General features: G+C 40.9%; 2 protein-coding genes across 4 annotated transcripts; one reads left to right on the top strand and one right to left on the bottom strand.

The window, feature by feature from the left end:
- The first annotated feature begins 999 nt into the window (after positions 1-999).
- On the top strand, positions 1000-12827 carry LOC143109374 (kunitz-type protease inhibitor 1-like). 2 transcript variants are annotated; one of them, XM_076272087.1, is made up of 10 exons: positions 1000-1725; positions 1941-2098; positions 2488-2629; positions 6767-6928; positions 8004-8042; positions 8239-8364; positions 8572-8622; positions 8871-9041; positions 9575-9634; positions 10324-12827. In XM_076272087.1, the coding sequence occupies exons 1-10, from the start codon at positions 1326-1328 to the stop codon at positions 10509-10511; spliced, it is 1497 nt and encodes a 498-aa protein (XP_076128202.1). In that variant the 5' UTR covers positions 1000-1325; the 3' UTR covers positions 10512-12827. The 2 variants fall into 2 exon arrangements, with proteins under 2 accessions (XP_076128202.1, XP_076128201.1); XM_076272086.1 differs by having other exon boundaries at positions 6767-6937.
- Positions 12828-14373: 1546 nt separating this feature from the next.
- On the bottom strand, positions 14374-18573 carry LOC143109436 (retinol-binding protein 2-like). 2 transcript variants are annotated; one of them, XM_076272170.1, is made up of 4 exons: positions 18424-18573; positions 16085-16263; positions 15310-15411; positions 14374-14929 (listed from the first exon to the last, which is right to left on the bottom strand). In XM_076272170.1, the coding sequence occupies exons 1-4, from the start codon at positions 18494-18496 to the stop codon at positions 14876-14878; spliced, it is 408 nt and encodes a 135-aa protein (XP_076128285.1). In that variant the 5' UTR covers positions 18497-18573; the 3' UTR covers positions 14374-14875. The 2 variants fall into 2 exon arrangements, with proteins under 2 accessions (XP_076128285.1, XP_076128284.1); XM_076272169.1 differs by lacking the exon at positions 18424-18573 and having other exon boundaries at positions 16085-16571.
- Between the last annotated feature and the right edge of the window lie 1713 nt (positions 18574-20286).

The raw sequence follows: 20286 nt of genomic DNA, 5'->3' as shown, positions 1-20286 counted from the left end.
TATATATATATATATATATATATATATGGTTTATATTTCTCCAACAGCATAACACAAGATCATGACACCTTACTTGTCTGTGGTAATGCATCAAACATTATTTTCAGACAAATATGAATATGGCATCAGAAATACATGACACAATCAATATTGCTGTTTTCAGTTTTCAGTAGGCAAATTACAAGGCAGTGAGAGTGAAAGTCTTTGGTGAAAGTCATTAGCGAAACCTGACAACTTTGAAATGAGGGTGTTGGGTTGGCACACACATTTTAAGGATGTCTGTGTAGGCCTATATGAGCTAACATGTGCATCTTCATTAGGCAAATGATGCAGTATTCAGAAATCCAAAGGCGATGGCAGAGTTTCCATTCCCTCTGAATAATAACATTGATTGTCAAAATGACACAATGACCTGATCAATGAATTGATTCAAAATTGATGGAATTAAATCGTGATTTAGAACTTGCAACATCTCCCGTATACTAACTGTGAAAAAAAACCCCAACCCAACAAGGATACCGTCATTAGTCTAGATTTAGACCACAGTTCAATAATAGACCTGTCTGTGTGAGAAGAAAAGAGGCTGTCTTAGAAAGACAATCTTTGTAACCCGACCTGACAGTGGTTAACTGGGAACAACTTTCATCATAAATGTATCTTTCTTTCAGATCACCAAAGGGTCCGCAACATGAAAGGCTGGCTATACGCTACAGATCAAGTCTAGACATTTGTGGGAAGCCTTAATTAATTGTAGAGACAGGTTCACCTCCCACATAATTCATTGACATGAACCCCTCTGTGGACAGATACTGACAGTAAAAGGACAAATAAAACCCTTTTCACGTTGGATTTCAGACGTGTTTGCTCTCTCGATTGTGCGTCATGCACTGCGTCTGGGACTCTGGGCAGGTGACTTCCTGGTTGAAGGTATGCCCGGCACACCTGCGCTTTTAACAGCTGGTTAAAGTGCTTTAATCTCCGCCCCCGTCATATGTACAGAAACTCGTGAGCCGAGTGAATCACACCAGTGTGGAAGTTGAAACCGACCAGTTTCACAGAATTTCACTTGAACGAACCAACATTTTAACAGACATTTTAATCGGGCTGCCTGGAAGTAGGCTAGACCTACAGACTGTCGATCAACTTTCTGGACCTGTACAATCCAGTGTAAAACAGAAAACTAAAGCGCCTGCTACTAGTGAAAACGTTTGAAGTATCATCTTGAAGCGCTTCTCAACAAAGAGTAATATTTTAACCTACAAACTGTGCTGCGTCTGGTTAAGACGGGATATTGGAATTATTTGGGCATATTCAAAGACTTTAAAATGGTCTCCACGCGTCTTGTGGTGATATGGAGCTGTTTCCTACTATGTTTGCAGAAAAGTCTCGCAGACGTCACAGACCAGAGCTGTACCAAGACATTTGAGAAAGGCCAAGACAACTTTGTCCTAAATACGGTCGACTCCGTGAAGGAGGGAGCAACATATATTGATGCGCTGAAGGTGAGCCCCAAGGAATGTGTCGCTGCCTGTTGTCGAGATCTGAACTGTAACCTGGCATTGATCAACAAAACTGGCGTCGAGCAGGATCTTCCAGATTGTTTCCTCTTTGATTGCTTGTACAAGCAGAGGTATGTGTGCAGATTTGTGAGAAAGGATGGCTTCATCAATTACATCCTTGACTCCGTCTATGACAACTACCTGGATGGACCAACAACTGACCCAGGTTAGTGAACGAACTGATAGTGCAACACTAGTTATTGTGACTAGTGGTTTATCTCAACTTGTTTTTATCAGAACGTGTAGTGGTCTGAATTGTTTACTGGGTTAAGATTATTTTATTTAGTTATTTCTGTCCTGTCAGCTGACTCAGAATTGGGTTTATTAGTATCAGAATCAGACTGTCTCAGAAACAAAAACGCAGTTCTATCATGCCTGCAGGTGAAGATGACAAGCATCCCATCGCTGACGCGGGGCAGGACATGGTGGTCCAGCCCAATGAAATAGTCACCCTAAATGGACACCAGAGCTGGGATGACGATAACATCATCAGTTACATGTGGAGCCAGGTGTCAGGAGACCCTTCTGTGAAGATGCAGGTGAGTTGGCTATGGTAGATGGAAGCCTTATCTTATTTCATAACTGGTGATTTAGGAGGTGAGGTAAGGTGCATAACTATAGTGGGAGTTGTTGTTTTACATTGTGTGACACTGTAGTGACATAATTTTTCACCACCACTGTGTAATGTTTTGATTCTCATTTACTCATTGGAGAAGTGTCACCGGCCATGCTACATATTTTTGGGGTCACTCATGAAGTCAGGACTGTATCATTTTGGTTATGTTGTCATGGTTGTGGTAGTTTACCTGAATAACATCTGTGTAGGTAATGATGGGATTGAGAACCATGACCATCATTGTATCATTTTGGGTGATGTTTTCATTTAGTGTTTGTCTTTTCTCCACCCCAATCCACCCCCTTCATAAAGAAAACTAAATTAAAGGACCAAATCGAGCTGTCCAACCTGAAGCCCGGTGTGTATACGTTTGAGCTGAAGGTCACCGACACCAGTGATCAGACAGATACTGCACAGGTCACTGTTCTAGTCTTGACCCCTGAGCAGTCTGAGGGTGAGTACATTCCGCTTTAAAATATATTTGAGTTCTCAGTAGGCCTATTCCAGAACTCCAGAACGTACAACTAATTCTAAGGTTCTAATTCAAATTATGTAATATTCTAGAATGAATGTAATGTTCTAGAATGCTCTTTCCCAATCGAGTGTCTAGGTCTGGCCTATCTGTCTTAAGGGTTTCAGTCCCTCCCTGCACCTTCACACCCAGTTGACTGAATCAAATCACTCTTAACACCCTAATTAACACCCTTTATTGACTAAATCAGGAGTGTTAAAATAATCAATGCAAGGGGTTGTCTGAATACACCACATTTTCTAATGAAGGGCACTACAATTCCCTGTTTAAGATGAATTAACATATTTAGCGTGACTTTTGCTTGACTGTTTGGATAACATGTTATGTCTACAAAAGAAGTCTACTCTGGGCATGTTGTGGACATGTCTCCAGATTGTTGTGGTGGTTGTAGCGTGGGAGGATTTCTTGTGTTTGTTACGGTCTACAGACGTGCACACATGGCAGTTGATGCTGACCGGTGGAGGTCAGTCTGTAGGTGAACACCATCAGTCTGTAAAAGTCCCCAATACCGAGGTTAAAATTTTCCACACACCTAGACCTCACATGTAAGAGAGAAGGTGGGTCACTGACTCAGAGAGAGTGTGTGTGTTTGTGTTTGTCCCTCTCTCTCGCTCTGTGATTGCGTAGGGAGGTTCCCCACCCTTTCCGGTAGTTTTCCCACACCTCAGCCGCTGTAGGAACAGGTTTAACTTGTTTTGATAGATCTGGAGCTGCCATGTTGTCTTGTGGGAGGCTGAGCACCTTTGCTTAGTTGTGGGAGGAGTCTCGGCTGAGGAAGGGGTGTGTGTGTGTGTGTGTGTGTGTGTGTGTGTGTGTGTGTGTGTGTGTGTGTGTGTGTGTGTGTGTGTGTGTGTGTGTGTGTGTGTGTGTGTGTGTGTGTGTGTGTGTGTGTGTGTGTGTGTGTGTGTGTGTGTGTGTGTGTGTGTGTGTGTGTGTGTGTGTGTTAGAACGATGGACATTCCTGCCAGAAATGCAAGGAAGTCTCTTAGAGTGTTTTCTTTTGGTAAGGGTATCCTGTATGTGGATATACAAGGAAGAGAATGATGGATTGAGATAAAGGTAAAGCTAAAGAGAACGATAGAGAGAGGGATAGAGATTAGAAGAAGGTAGAGAGAAGGAAGGAAGATGTGTGAAAGGACACCAGAGAAGATTTGGGAGAGGAAGGCAAAGTTCATTGGTGGTCCCAGGTTCATATGGTGTACAAGTATTAAAGGGGTTTCTTACTGTAAAGGTTAATGACCACATAGCTCGCTGGAATGTTGAGAAATATAGATTTTAAACAGAGACACATCAGTACAGTTACATGAGTTTTTATTTTTCTTACACACAAAACGTCCCCCCCTCCTGGCCCACCCCATCCCACCCCGACTGGACCGAATAAGAAAGTATTAACAATACATACAATTATAAAGGAAATACATACTTAGGATTGAAAAATGAATAAACAAATATTATTTTTTGTGAAGGACGGCACGCTTTCAAAACTCTTATCATGAGACACCATAGTGGATCACTAGAGCCAGGTGTTTATATATAGTGTAGCTTGAATATAGAGAGGGGCAGTTATTCCTCTGAAGTCAGCCAGGATGGCCAGCTTGCTTGAATGTTAAAGATTGTATTAGTGATAGCGAGTATACGTCACTTCTGTTGATGTTCAAACAAAACAGAGAGCTAGTTCGCTACTCCCTCCCCCTAACTCCAGTGCAATTAAAACTCTCCTAAACACGCATCTCGTTATTGGTTGAAATACTTTATTTTGCTTTTGAGTTTGCCTTGTTGGTAGCAATTGTAGCGTTTTTTTGATGGCCTGGTTACGGGGCAGACAACTGGATTGTTAGAAAAGATTAGATTAATGTGATCAGTTATGTTTGGGCCTTTTTTGGGCCTGAAATCGCTGATACAACCTTAAATGCAAACATTTATCATCTTTTTATTCATTAGGTAGATTTTACTATTAGGATTACATAATGCAAATGTAAATGTACAACATTAAAAGTATGGTTGCTGTTGATCACTTTTAAATCCACCTTCATTTTCACTTTGATAAACAAATATCTGCTAGTCATGTAGTCAGTTTTTCATGGTGCTAAAGTGTATATGAATTGCATTTCTTCTTTTGTTTCATGTTATGAACAAACATGGCTAGCGGCATGAAGTGACACACATCAGCAAACAAGCAACAGGCTTGCAATGCTTCCTTGCTTGACAAGGTTATTGTGTTATGACCAACCTTATACCATGGAATTGAAACACTTAAAGAAGTATTTTCATAGGTGTAATGCTTCTTCTTAGATATGGGTTCAATTCTGCTTATCAAAAATAACAAGCGGGCAGATTTGTAAGGCCCCTTGCTTGACAGAAACTGCAATGATCTATACCTTGGAATTCAGAAACTTAGTGTTAATGTCATGGGAATGGTTTGTTTCCATGGACTCAAATCAGGTTGGTTTTGCATTTTAATTTGGTTTTGCCCGCAGATCCCTTGCTGCATGTGGGATTGTGCTCATCCATGACATGACTCAAACCTGGCTTAGCTCAGTTGTGTCAGGTGTCTGGTGTCATGTTCAGATGTGTGCAGGTGTTCAGGTAATCAGACAGACTCATTGTCTAGCCATTGTCGGATGTTTCCTACAGTTTCACCGGTGAGAACAGCCCTGTGTTCAAAACATCCACTTATTCACTACATAGTGCACTAGTGAATAACCATATGGTGTTTATTCACTACATATTGCACTAGTGAATAACCACATGGTGTTTATTCACTACATATTGCACTAGTGAATAACCATATGGTGTTTATTCACTACATATTGCACTAGTGAATAACCATATGGTGTTTATTCACTACATAGTGCACCAGTGAATAACCATATGCTGTTTATTCACTACATATTGCACTAGTGAATAACCATATGGTGTTTATTCACTACATATTGCACTAGTGAATAACCATATGGTGTTTATTCATTACGTAGTGCACTGTGTATAACCATATGGTGTTTATTCACTAAATATTGCACTAGTGAATAACCATATGGTGTTTATTCACTACATATTGCACTAGTGAATAACCATATGGTGTTTATTCACTACATAGTCAGTATAGTGCAAATGTAGATGTTCCGAAGACCAGGCTGGGTGTAGGTGGCCACGCATTGCACAGGCTGTGTAAGCAGAGAGCTGTCCAGGAGCAAAGCCGTATGGATGGACATGTTTGTTACCTGCTCAGGTTGCCATGGCGCTTGTCATATCTCTGTCAAATGGCACCTTGCGTCTTTAGCCACACCCATGTCATGTCTCCCTCACGTGGCACTGACATTGGCACGGTGTACCTCTCCTGGACTGGGTGTGGTGTGGGTGTGTGTGTGTGTGGCAATGCTAACATAATTTACCTTGTCCATGTGGTAGTGTTTTATGGCCCTGACTTCATAATAGGCTTAACTTGTTCAGTTTGAAAGTGGAGATTCTGTTGTTTGTGTTGCGTAATGAGGGCATTCAGGGATATGACGGAGTAGAGTAGCAGTATAACAATCATCAATCATTAATCAATAGTGTCAATGATCCAGATTGATTGTTGGCATTTTGGTAATGATGTGGGGAGGAGGGGGGGGGAGGGGCTCTTTCCATTGTTTTTCAGAGTTAAAATTGTATGGGTTTTACTTTAAGGTTGAAATACAATAATTGCATTTGATGTAACAACATCCTGGTTCTTTGGCCAGAGACTTTTTAATGAGGAGACACAGCCCTCAAAGAATCGTCCATAGAAATGCATGGGGTTAGTTTGTAATGCAGTTGTATGGCTGTTGTCTACACCTATCCCACCCCATCCTGTATGCCTCCCCATTCATGTGACATAGAAAAATAGCTGCCCGATAACTGGCCAAAGTGCATTCCAAGATGGCCGCCCAGTGGGGGGACTTGTCTAAAAGGACTTTGCTTGGGCATGTTGTGTATTTATATGCTTTCACTGGTATGTGTCTGTGTGTGTGACTGTGTGCAATGTATTCTAAATGTGTGCTTATTTGTTCTTAATTGTATATTTTATGTGTTTGTCTCTAGGTCAGTGTCTGGCCCCTAAGAAAGTGGGCCCCTGTCGCGGGTCCTTCCCCCGCTGGAACTACAATGCTGTGACTGACCAGTGTGAGGAGTTCATGTTTGGTGGATGCAAGGCCAACCGCAACAATTACCTGTCCGAGAAGGAGTGCACTGATGCCTGCAAAGGTGCCTCAGGTACCTCCCTCTCTCTGTCACTCACTCACTCACTCACTCACTCACTCACTCATTTAACCAACCACTCACTCACTCACTCATTTAACCAACCTCTCATTCACTCACTCATTTAACCAACCACTCATTCACTCACTCATTTAACCAACCACTCACTCACTCATTTAACCACTCTCACTCACTCACTCACTCATTTAACCAACCACTCACTCACTCACTCACTTACTCATTCATTTAACCAACCACTCACTCACTCACTCACTCACTTGTTCATTTAACCAACCACTCATTCATTTAACCAACCACTCACTCACTCACTCACTCACTCATTTAACCAACCAACCAACCACTCACTCACTCACTCACTCACTCATTTAACCAACCACTCAATCACTCACTCATTTAACCAACCACTCACTCACTCACTCATTTAACCAACCACTCACTCACTCATTCACTCACTCTCTTTTTCTGACTCTAACTAAAACAGCGTATTCTCTTTCTATCCCATAGATAATGTAATACACATGCAATACAGTAAATGAATTGCCACCGTTTTTTGCATGTATTTGAACTAAACACAGCCCATTCACACACAATACAGATACACAGACAGCCAAACAAAGCTATGCAGTTGCAATCCAACTCTTTTTTTCATCTTTCTTTTCTATCATTAAAAGGCTGGCATAAACTGTGGTTGAACTCCATTCAGCTTTCAAAGCATAACGCGACCGTAGACCGTTTGTGTAACTTAGGAAGGAAATAGAACTGCGTTTGCACTATTATGGTCGGAGCATTGCGTCACGCATTACTGCTGCTGCTGCTTTGTTATTTCCAATGTGATCCCCGCCTAACTGGATTGTCATCCGCTACAACGGCAGGAGCATAAATGTCAGACCATTCTCAGGCTTTGAACCGTCTGTTTGATGTGTATGTTTGTAACAGGCAGAAATAGAGTTAGGTCAGGTTTGATATGGGTATGCGTCATTGTCTTGCTGAAGCACTGAGTTATTTAAACTATTTAATATGAAGCTGTATGGCTTCTCTTTCTCTCTGTCTCTCTCTACAGCTGTTGCATCTGGAAGGGGTATCGCTCCAGCAACTGAAGGTGAGCTCAAAAAGCAGACACAATATTCAGACACAAGATTGAATTAACCGTGGAATATAAATTCACTGTTCACCGGATCTCTGAAGTGCATGTATATCGTGAATGGTGACATCTACACACACACACACACACACACACACACACACACACACACAAACTCAACGTACCCCTTCTTTTACTTTGACCCTGTGTGAAGTGTGTGGGAAGATGTGCCAGGCGGAGCAGTTCAGGTGTGATAACGGCTGCTGTCTGGACAAGACTCTGGAGTGTGACGAAGTGGCCCAGTGCAGTGATGGCTCAGACGAGGCTGACTGCAGGGAGTGTGAGGAAACGCACACACTACACCACATACACAAACAAAAAAAACACTCTCTCAAAAACACTCTCTCACACTCACACACTCACATACTCACACACTCACACACTCCATCAATCACTAAAATTAATTGCTGTATTGGTCTGAATCACAATGATTGAATCGACTAAATCTTGATATTGATTGATTTTGTCTTTTGTCTTTCATCTCCAGTGAATAACACTCTTACCCGGCTGTTGGACGTGGATTTGAACAAATGGAAAGGTGTGTTTATGAAGTTCCACTAACTTTATTCACCTGGTTCATTGTGCTGCTTTTTTAACTTTGACTTAACACCATAAGCTCCAAAACAGCTTACACACACACATACACACACACACACATTCGGACACACACAGACACACACAGACATTGTATCAAATTCTAATGTCCTAAATGAAATCCTAATGCAAGTAAATAACTGTGTGAAGATTGGATTTCCTATTATGCATCTCATGTTTGGATCTCCCTAGCTCGTTGCACGGAACCTCCGGTCACTGGCCCGTGTCGAGCAAGTATGACCCGATGGTACTACGACCCTCTCAGCCGCAAGTGCCATCGTTTCAACTACGGGGGCTGCAGCGGCAATGACAACAACTTTGAGCAAGAGGATGACTGCATGGACCGCTGCAAATCTGTCACAGGTAGGCCACTGGACACACCTGGACAAATGAAGTCATCTACTCCAAGGCATGCAAGTAGAATTACAGACCCTTCTACTGAGTCTCATTCTCACACAAGTCCTGTTTAATTCCCACTGAAAAACACCCAAGTTAGATTTTGTTTTGCATTCTCACTCATTCCCCTTAGAGTTAAAATAGTGGGACACCCCTATTCTTTATAGGCTAAGGTTAGAAGGTCATTTTTGTCAGAGTCAAATAAAAGCCATCAAACTCAACGGAAAGTCCCAAGTTATGAATCCTACAAACTGTGTGAAGATCAAACCCAAATGTGTGTTTCATCTGAATGTTTGATTGAAGTAGATGATTGATCCATCAATATTGTTGCAAAATATTTTACTCTCAATTTAAATACATCTTTCACATCCAACTCAGCATCAACAAATGTACCATATTGGTGTTAACATGATGACATGATATAAGTCTACAAACTGTCACATACTGCTAAAGAATCCAATTTTGTTATTACCATGCGTTCTTATTCTACTTTCTTCCAGAAACTGATGTCTTTGCTCGAGGGCTGTTTGAGCGTCATGAGCAAGAAGAAACCCAGTCAGGTAAGAGCCATTTTTATCTGACACTGATTTGCTTTTCTTGCCAATGTGGGATTTATGAAACCCACTTATTTTGGTTTGTATCAAATATCCTAGTTGAGTTCAGACAACCCAGCATATTTGCCTAATATTAAGTCAACTGACTGACACTGGTGGTGAAATAAGTAATCTTTAGGGGGAAGGAAATATTTACCTTTGTGTGTGCGTTTCTTAAAAAACCCTTAACCCACTTTCTTAACACTTTTGTGTTTGCTTTGTCAGTGGGGCTACCTTGCTTATCACGTCTAGGCAAACGAGTCACCAGTGTAACGCAACATGAGTAATTGACTGGAATTTCTGAAGACTCCTATTCTAGACTAGTTGTCTAGAATAGAAGTCTTCAGTAATTAACATCTTGGTAATCTATTTAAAGGCTTAGTCGGGACTGTATGTCTTAACCAGTGGTCCCCAAACTTTTTCTTCCTAGGGCCAGCTCACTATGCCTGGCACTAAGAGAGGGCCAGAGACTCAGAGTATATCAGTAACCATAAATAGCTTAGTGTGAACAACAGCAGTCTACCTTAGTTGAATATTCCATTACATTTAATCATAGGCTATTGCAATTTAATACCATTGTTAGCTGTATTCAGTTGAATGGGTCTCTGTGTATTAACTGTACCAACGACATCTCTGTGATGGCTGGCTGTGTTTAGGGTCCGTTGCCATAGCAGTGGTGCTGGGTGTGTGCATCCTGGCCATCCTGGCCTTGCTGGGCTACTGCTTCCTGAAGGAGCGCAGGAAGAAGGGTCAGCACATGCGTGTGGCCACCAACGGTGCCCAGCTCCCACTGACGGATGACTCCGAACACCTGGTCTACAAGGCTACTACCAAGCCTGTCTGAGAGGCTACATTGGTTTGGGACTCAAATGTTAAGTGTGTGTGTGTGTGTGTGTGTGTGTGTGTGTGTGTGTGTGTGTGTGAGAGCGAGAGAGAGAAAGTGTGTGTCATCCACGCAAGTAAATGCACAATAGTTGTAGCACGATTTGTGCTGGCTGTCTGATTCTTCTCACTCTGTGTGTGCTCATTAGTTTTGAATTGGACTAGAGCAGGGGTGTCAAACTCATTTTGGTTCAGGGGCCACATACAGCCCATTTGATCTCAAGTGGGTCGGACCAGTGAAATAATTGCAAAACATTCTTTGACAACTCCAAATCTCCAGCTTAGTTTTTTTCAGTAGGCTATGCTTTACCCTTCAGCCTACATTTGTAGCCTACATAATCACAAGGGATATATTAGATTATTACACATTTATTCAGAGAGGCCAATGAAATTGAAATAAAATGCATTTCACTCTCATAAACAACTGGTTTATTTTTATAGTTGAGTGGATAGGCCTACATTTTTACATCTGACCACCTGAACCAACTCACCACACTAAACTCAAGTGGGAGCTATGAAGAAAGTTAACATCCTGCCTTAAAAATGTAAATGTGCAAATGTATGAAAAATAAAATGAATTTAACAAACATAAGTTAGCAGTGCATGAGCAATACGATCAACTGATATGATTAGGTTACATCAGATCAAATAATTTTGTAGGCTAGGTGGCGGTGCTGTGTAATAGGCTATCCACCATAAAGGCCAGATCCTGCACCCATTCCGGGCATTTAAATTGCTACTGGTCTGCCTTTTTTCTCCAAGAAATGTCCAATTTCCTCTCGTAGTTCAAAGAAACGCTTGAGTAAAGGCCAGATCCTGCACCCATTCCGGGCATTTAAATTGCTACTGGTCTGCCTTTTTTCTCCAAGAACTGTCCAATTTCCTCTCGTAGTTCAAAGAAACGCTTGAGTACGGCACCTCGGCTTAACCACCGTACTACAGCGTGGTATGGTAAGCCAGACAGAATGCCATTATCACTAAGAAAACAGTCAAACTGACGGTGAGTCAGACCTCGCGACCTGATTAAATTGACAGTTTGCACAACCACACTTTAACATGATCCAAGTTTAGTGTTTTACAACACAACACTTCCTGGTGCAAAATACAATAAAATGCCCAAACATCTTGTCCTCCGTTTGCAGGCTGCACTTTGTCTCTGAATTTTGTCGCAACGCCTGCTTTTCTCCCGACAATGTAGCCAAACTGACAGCACAGGACCAGTCAACTCCGAACTTTTTTTTTGTTTTTTGGCTGCGCCTAGCGGCTGAATTGAGCATTTCGGTTATTTTTTTGAAAATTCATAACTCCTCACAGGAATGGGCTAGAGATTTTTTTTTTTGACATCGTCAGAAATGTATTCTCTACAAGTCTGGGCCGGATTAAACCATCTAGCGGGCCGCATCCGGCCCGAGGGCTGTATGTTTGACACCCCTGGACTAGAGGAATATACACACATATATAAGCATCTATATGGTTTTGTGTGTTTGAGTGTATGCAGCTGTGTGAGTGGGTGCAAGTTTTTAACTAGAAGTCTTTCTAAGAAGCGCTGTTGCTCCAATTTAATAATCTGATGGCAGCAACTTCCTCATTCCTACAATGGCTACCTGTGCACAGAAATGAAAATTTCCATGTTTTGCATATGGTGCCAAGGTTAGTCAGCATCAGGCATCTCTCTCCCCCTCTCTCCCTCTCTCCCTCTCTCTCTCTCTCTCTCTCTCTCTCACTGCTGAAGGGATAATGTAAGAGGGGATAGTGTGCACTGACTTTCAGGGCAATGTTTGTCATTGCTTTCATCAGTTTCTGTTTGCTCAGGATAAGGGAACTCACAACTGTACATAACATATTGTATATCACACACATTTTCTTATGTAGTAAAAAACATTTCGGGCAAATATGAAGTACTGCGATTCAACACCAAGCCATATGTTTTTATCTTTGAGAATACTGGTAAAAAAAAACAAAACATAGATTTTCCACTTAATCTGGTTTGTTGTCATGATGTGTGTACACCATGTTACCACACACACACACCAGAGTTTCATTTTTACACTGATGTTTTTACTGCTGTGTTTTCATTTAGAGAGCTCCATTATTTTCTCACTAAGTTTGTGATTGAATTATTTGTGTTATGATACATTTGGTGAATATGAACAATTATTCCTCCTCCTTTTAAAGGAGGTATGGTGAAATATTTATATAGTACATCAAATATCTGATTTATAATTGTAAATAATATCACACATGAATTCATCAATAAATTAATTATGATCAAATACAATCAGCATATTTTTTTTTCCGCTTATTTTGCCTATAGTCAGCTAATGCACGTTTTGAATACTCTGTGGAGAAAGGTGGCATCTCACATGATTAACAGGTGTCCTGAAGGGGGCAGTAGAGCCCAGCCTGATCATTATTTATATCCTTTCAGTGTTTGACTTGGGGCCCTATCGTGCACCCGACGCAAGGTGGCGCAAAGCACGACTTAAGGCTTATTCTTATCTTCTTATATCTACACTCAATAAAGTGGGGAATTTTTTGCCATGCGCTCCACTTTTATTAAACTTTGTGCCCACTTTGCCTATAAGTTTAAATAATAGGTGAGTGCAGATGCATGTAGGTTATACTCTGCTAGTCACATACAGGTTTTTAGTAAAGCATGGTTCAGTGGAATCCCTGTTCCATATGGTCTCGCGTGCAAGTACCGATGTGCTGTTTGAAGTTGTGCTGCTTACTGTTAAAGGGAATGACTGATGTCATTCTCATTGGTTTAAAGCAGTGTTTCCCAAAGTCTGGGTCGCGACCCACGGGTGGGTCGCAGGAGATTTTATTTGGGTCGCCAGCACAATTTATGTTGTGTTATAGGCCTAACTGATACCATTTGTCATTTGATACCAGGAAAGCTAACAGTTTTCTATTAGGATGTAGATTGTTAACTACCACAGTCACGGTTTTGTCATAAAAGCTCATGAAACTGGCGCATGAAACTGGGGGACGAACGCATCGCAGAGGGGACATGGATATCTACCTCTCAAAATGAAACCGTTCTATGGGGCGCCTGCCATGTACCTCGCAGTTGCAAACTGCAAGGGACATGAATCCGCCTATTTGCACGAACATTAGTAGATACCAGCTCCTCAACTTTACCGATTAAAATCTAGTGACCGTGCTGTCAACTAAAGCAGACATCCATAGACCGGACATAAGGCCATTCAATTTGCATACAGTTTCGATTGCAGATGCAATCTTTAAAGTTAATAACCTCCTCACATTCTTATTTCTGATTTAAAATGCACAACAGTGCATTATATTAGCCTACAATTTAAATGGGCATTTTAAACACTATTCCTCTCGTTTTCTACCTCGCTAACTCCAAAGTAAAGGCGCATTCTTCCGGCTATTGCGCAAACGCCTCTTGTTCTGATATAACGACTATACAATATAATATAATACAACAATACAATATAACGACTTTAGTTATTTGCTGTTTACATTGGAATTGACGTCCACAGTGTTATGGACCCATTTGTCTGCAACGCAACGTAGCCTACAATTTTTTTTTTTAGAAATACAGGAACAGCTTACTATGCTGACGAATGAGGACTGCGCAACATGCGAGAATTTCCCCTACTCTCGGATGCGCATTAAAACGTATCTTTTCAGTAGTCATTTCCAACTTTTCACGCTGATGGTGCTCAAAATGCAACACAACCGTGTTCAAAGCAGGGATCCTATAGCAATGTATGGTTGGGGGAGGCATAGAAAAGTTGGAGAACCTGTGGCCTAAAACAATATATGTGGTTGCAGGGTAATGGGTCGCGATGGTCTGTCATTTTTAAAAAGTGGGTCGCCAGAAAAAACGTTTGGGAAACACTGGTTTAAAGGATGTTACACCCAAAACACACCCATGACTGGTTAAGAAACATAAGAACAACCCTTTTGCGCCCAGCATTTGATCATAAAATTACACCATTAAATATGTGATGGTGGACTGGCCACGCCTTCAATGTCTTTAAACTTTGCGCCTCTGACCATCCATTTCTGATCGCCAAAATAGGGCCCTTGGTGTGATGTTTCACAGTAAATTAATATCAGTATGTGCAGATGTGTTTCTGATTCTGACTTAAGGACTCTGATCTATTCACATTTCAGCACACAGCTTAACATTCATTTCCCAGCACAGCTATGTAAATATAGTCCATATTCTGTATACACAGCTATGCAAGTACATAGTCACATGAACCCAGTTTAATATGAATTCAGTTTAATTAAATGTACAATGGGTTTCATCATCAAGATGGCTGGATTGGATGATGCAAGGCCTAGGTATCACTCTTTCTTCTTGAAGGCTTGGTGACACACTTGATCCTCCACTGTGATGTCCTGTAACACACACAGATGCACGCACACATGTACACATAAGCATGATTGATAGAAAATATCTACGCCCCCATGAGTGTGTATCTGGGAGGCCATTTTTTTTATTCAGACACTTATTCTTAGTTTATGTGGTTTCATACATGGTTGGAACGTTTCAATCGGAGCGTAGTTGCTTGCTTTGTTTATTTATGCATTTCTATTGTTTCTATGGATATTTAGGTATATTTATGTTTGTATGGTGTGTGTGTGTGTGTGTGTGTGTGTGTGTTACCATGTGGATGCATGTTTGCATATTTGCAAGTTCTGTGAGGATGTTCCCATCTGGTGTGTGGTCTGTGGTAATGAATGGCTGCTCAGAGTGATTGACAGATGCGTTGACCTACCAGGTATAGCATGTCTCCCTCAATCCAATGCGTCCAGCCGCGATTGGCCTTCTCTCCCTTCTGCACGGCCACAAGCTTATCCCCATCCCACTTCACCAGTGTCTGCACACACACAGACACAGACAACTCAAGAAACAAAATACTCCACAACATATCCGCATATATGCACTTACTTATTTTAGATACGGTTCTATGTGAATTGTTTGTAATATCTATTATCTGAGATCATATGGTGTGCGTTTATCATCTAATCTCATGTATCTTAATCTAATCTAATGATGTAGACACTGATTAGACAAGGATATGTGCTTATGTGACTTATGTGATTGTGCTACCATCTCCTACCAGAGTAGGGACGTCCCTCTCAATCAATCTCCTAGTATTAGGCTACTACATGTTTAAAGTAGCACTTAGCACAACCTTCTCTATTCTGACTATACCTCCTTTTCTTGACTGAACTTCACTTGAACTGGCACTTTATTCTATGCGAATAGTACCTATTGCTGCACTAACATGTCCTAATAGAACTGTACCTTGATTGTTCCCTTTTTTGTGATTAAGTAAGGGATAATGGCCGCCAAGGTGTCCTGTTATACGGAATAGATGTATAGAATGCTGTCATTATCGGGGAAAAAGTCTTGCTTCGCCCTGAAGGGACTTATTTTCGGATAATGACTGGCGTTCTATACATTATCCCTTACATAAGGCAGCACTTGTAAAAGTAACTAAACAGTATGGATATACACAATGATAGATTCAGCACATGGTATTGCACCTTGACCGTCCTGTTGTCCAGGCCTTTGGTTTGTTCCTCAAACTCCTCTCCAACGGTGAAGTTGACCTCATAGTTGCGGAAGGTGCTGAGTGTCTTGGTCTCGAAACGGTCTCCATTCTGGACAAGTACTTTAGTCTGTGTCAGATGAGCTGCTATTTTGCGTGTTGCAAAGTCGATGTCTGCAAAAAAGAAATGTGTTAATACACCTATAAAAAAAGCCCCATCCATAAATAAATTATGTTTTCTGAACAAAGTTCGGGAGGAGCCCATATAGGGTTGATAGACAGCCATCACTCAACCCACTTAAGTTTAAGTTTGTAGGGAATAAAACCCTCCTTACTGCCCATTATGTCACACTGGAGTTGCAAAGCCTCCCACCTCCTCCCCTGCTCCTGGATTTCATTATTAGCTCTAAGCTCTAAATTACCCTTCATCCATTGTTAGCGCACATTACTCACATGTGATCTCCGCTATTGGTATCCTAGGACCATGGCCAGCTACCAAGCCAAACTTTCTATTCTCTGCACTCAGTCTAAGCAATCCAATGGGCGAACTAGTGAAACATTGTTATTGAATCACACACACACACACACACACACACACACACACACACACACACACACACACACACACACACACACACACACACACACACACACACACTGACCCAGACACTAGATGTTGCTGAATACTGGAAAATTAATAAGAGTGAGAGTAGCAATGAATGGTATCCATACCATATGAAAAACACATCCGTAATGCAGAGGTGGAAAGTAACGAAATACATTTACTCACGTTACTGTATTGAGTAGGTTTTCTCTGTATTTTGTATTTTTTAAGTAGTTCATAAAATCGATATTTTAAATTTTACTTGATTACATTTTGAGTGAAGTATTGTACTTTGCTACATCGCAAATCCCATCCATTGCTTGAGTAAAAAAAAAAAAAGTTAACTTTAAGACTATCGAAAACAGAAAGGGAGAGAAAAAAATCACGCCCGAAACCACTACAGTGACAATGATCAGCATGTAGCCTACAACAGGTATGAATCAAGCTGGCGCCCAGTCTTGATCCCCTGATCTTAATGGGGTCAGTAATGGAGTCGTGGCGGGTAAGCGTGTATGGAGTTGGAATGCATTACCTATAATTTTCTCTATAACAATTGTAAGCTTCCAAGTCTTTCTGGAGCTTTCTCCAAGTGGTCCTTAGCTCTTGGACTACTCTTTTGACTATCCTTCTGATTTTCTGGTCAGAAATCTTGTGAGGAGATCCTGTGCATGGCCAGTTGAGTATGCAGTGATGTTCCTTTCACTTCCAGATAATGGCCCCCATGCCGTTTCCTGGAAGATTTTGAAGTTTTGAAATGCTGCAACTCAACATGGGCCTGCCTGCCTCAGCTGCCTGTGAGCAGCTTTTCAGTTGTGCTGGATTACTGTTCACTGCAAAGCGACGAAGGATGAGTGCAGCTAACTTTGAAAATCAACTACTGTTCAAACTTAAAGGAGAACTCTGGTGATTTTTCCACATAGATCTCCATTTCTCAAGGTCACCGAGTACTGTTGGTACGAACAAAAACTGAAACAATCGAGTTTTATCTAGCTCGAGTTGCTGCAGCATTTTAACATTTTAAATGAACTACTTTTTACTTTTACTTGAGTATGTTTTCAGAACGGTACTTTAACTTGTAGGCCTACTTGAGTAATATTTCATCAAAGTATTGGTACTTTACTTGAGTACAATATTTTTGTACTTTTCCCCCCTCTGTCATAACGGATAATCAATGCCAAATGACCAAATGTAAAAATACCAAAGACCAAATAGAGCATTTCAATTGCACTAAAAAGTCCTTCATTTACAGACACTATCTTAACCTTTGCCAATGCACAGTATTTCTTTTTTGGGTTGTCCTTTTTTTAATATGTGGCTATATGTGTTGCAAGGCCCTATTTAATCTCTCTCTCTTTCTTTCAACACACACACACACACACACACACACACACTATCTCAGTGATAAGAGTTTTAGATGTCACAAGATTCTGACGAGACACTGACCTATCACCTTTGAACTGGCGTGGTCTTATTTCTCAACACTCAAGGTTTTTTACTCTCATGGTGGTTTCCATCACTAGCCCCATACATATCTACCAAATCAGCTGTAGACTAAACTTTTTAACTTTTAAAATACCAGCCCTCTGTTTCTCTCTCTGTCTTTCTCTGTCAGTCTATTGCTCTCTCTCTATCCTTTACTCTCCCTTTACGAATGTATGTCCAGACTCTAGAAACATGCCTCAGTAAGTAAGTGTGTGTGTGTGTGTGTGTAATAGAGAAAACGAACTCACCGATGGCTTTCATTACCCCCTCAAAGTTCTCATTCTTGACCATCTCCCAGCGCCCATTGTAATCTGCAGGCATTTTTGCTTCTGTGTGTGTGTGGTTGAGTCTGAGAGTGAGAAGGTCCCTGGTCTCGGCTTGAAGATAGTAGGGTAAGGTTCGTGGTTTCAGCTATTTATAAGATTGTGTGTGTGTGTGTGTGTGTGTGTGTGTGTGTGTGTGTGTGTGTGTGTGTGTGTGTGTGTGTGTGTGTGTGTGTGTGTGTGTGTGTGTGTGTGTGTGTGTGTGTGTGTGTGTGTGTGTGTGTGTGTGTGTGTGTGTGTGTGTCTGGGTGTGTGTCTGGGTGTCGGTGCTTTTGTGCTTGAACTATGGATCAGAGTTCTTTTGATAGCACTGTTATTGCCCTCTGAAAGAACAGAGATTTATTTATGTCTACTAATGATCACATAATTGAGAAAGGCTGAGGCGTAAAAAAGACAGAGGATAGTGAGGGGAATCTATAAATCAGTCAAACAGACAAATTATCTAATTCTATGAACATTACTTGTAAACTTAGAACATTTAGATATAGTAATATTGTCTTTAATGTCCAGGATATTTGTTCTCACAGCCTGTATAACAGACACAAATCAGCAACATAGAGACATAGTGAGACATTAATCCACGTGACATTCATTGCTAATCATACAAATATGCTCCATACATTACTTTTATTAAAATTCAAGTATTCTGAAGAACAACGTTCTATAAATATCAGGAAATCTGAAATTAAGAAAAGGTGTAATAATAAAAAAGGTGTCTTCAATCAGTTTCCTCTTCACCACTCACAAACCAACACCACAACAAGCAGCCCCAACTCTCCCAAATATATTTACAGATATAGATATTTAGATTGGTGCTAATTAACTAGCACACCTCAACTGAACTTTGAACCCACTTAATGGAGGTAGCTAGATTAGAGGGGAGGCTGCTGTTCAAATGCAAACACAGCCTGACAACATAGCCACACAAAAGACTGTTGCAGGTCTTGAACCATTGACTATAAATATATATTATAACAAAAAGCAGATAAATTAAGACAAATTTCTACACCAATGTCAAACATCCCAGGACAGGACTTCTGGGAGAATAATGTAAGCACAGCAATACCAGAACTATTGGACCAGTAGAACATAGAAAACATTCCATAAAGGAAAAATTTGATTCAGGAGAAATATATGAACATTTACACATTAAACCATTATAATAAGATAAAACAAAAATGTGGTACTTCTAAACATAAAAGCATTTAAATTGTGAAGAAACCTGAAGTAATTATGGCATTGGTATAAAACAAAAATTTAATTTCTAATCAAAGGTTAGTTATAGGTGTTAGGCATTAGGTCTTAATATGCCAGCTTTACCTACACAAAATCGGACAATGATACCCAGATGCACCTGTTGGTCATGGAACCGATTACCTCAAACAACCGGTAATCCAAGAATTGAATCAAAGTTCACTTCCACCGATGACTAGACACAGAAGAGCAGTGTGCACATTGCGCAAGATTATATTAACACAGACTGTGGTAGACTGCCAGGTGCATTATCCCCGTGGTTGCTTCCCAGATGTGCTTCCCATACAGATAAAGAATAAAAGAGCAAAGATGTCAGCCGCATAAACAAAAGGAAGAAATCACAGAATCAAGTAAATACGTTGTACTGACAACAGGGAACAATCATTCTTCATAGAGAGCTTTTGATAGCCTCTGATTTGCTAGCTAAGGTATTTAATAATTTCAGGCATTTCTTAACTCAAAGTAAGCCCACATAAACAGGTGCTCTCATCACCAAACATAGCAACTGCAAACATGTACAGTAGATGGTACCTT

The sequence above is a fragment of the Alosa pseudoharengus genome, unplaced genomic scaffold (genome assembly GCF_046254945.1).
Source record: "Alosa pseudoharengus isolate Yale_2024_CS ecotype anadromous, Long Island Sound unplaced genomic scaffold, YU_APseudo_1.1 YU_APseudo_1.1_scf_7, whole genome shotgun sequence".
Classification (NCBI taxonomy): Eukaryota; Metazoa; Chordata; class Actinopteri; order Clupeiformes; family Clupeidae; genus Alosa; species Alosa pseudoharengus.
Note: the sequence above shows the minus strand (reverse complement) of the source record. Positions and strands in the feature narration are given on the sequence as shown.

Excerpts from the sequence above, each read along its gene's own strand:
- LOC143109374 (XM_076272086.1), top strand. The coding sequence starts at position 1,326 with ATGGTCTCCACGCGTCTTGTGGTGATATGGAGCTGTTTCCTACTATGT. Across the intron at positions 2,630-6,766 it reads GACCCCTGAGCAGTCTGAGG|GTCAGTGTCTGGCCCCTAAG; the intron begins GTGAGTACATTC and ends GTTTGTCTCTAG. Across the intron at positions 8,043-8,238 it reads TATCGCTCCAGCAACTGAAG|TGTGTGGGAAGATGTGCCAG; the intron begins GTGAGCTCAAAA and ends CCCTGTGTGAAG.
- LOC143109436 (XM_076272169.1), bottom strand. The coding sequence starts at position 16,375 with ATGGCTGTCTATCAACCCTATATGGGCTCCTCCCGAACTTTGTTCAGA. Across the intron at positions 15,412-16,084 it reads TGGACAACAGGACGGTCAAG|ACACTGGTGAAGTGGGATGG; the intron begins GTGCAATACCAT and ends GTGTGTGTGCAG. Across the intron at positions 14,930-15,309 it reads AGGGAGACATGCTATACCTG|GACATCACAGTGGAGGATCA; the intron begins GTAGGTCAACGC and ends TGTGTGTTACAG.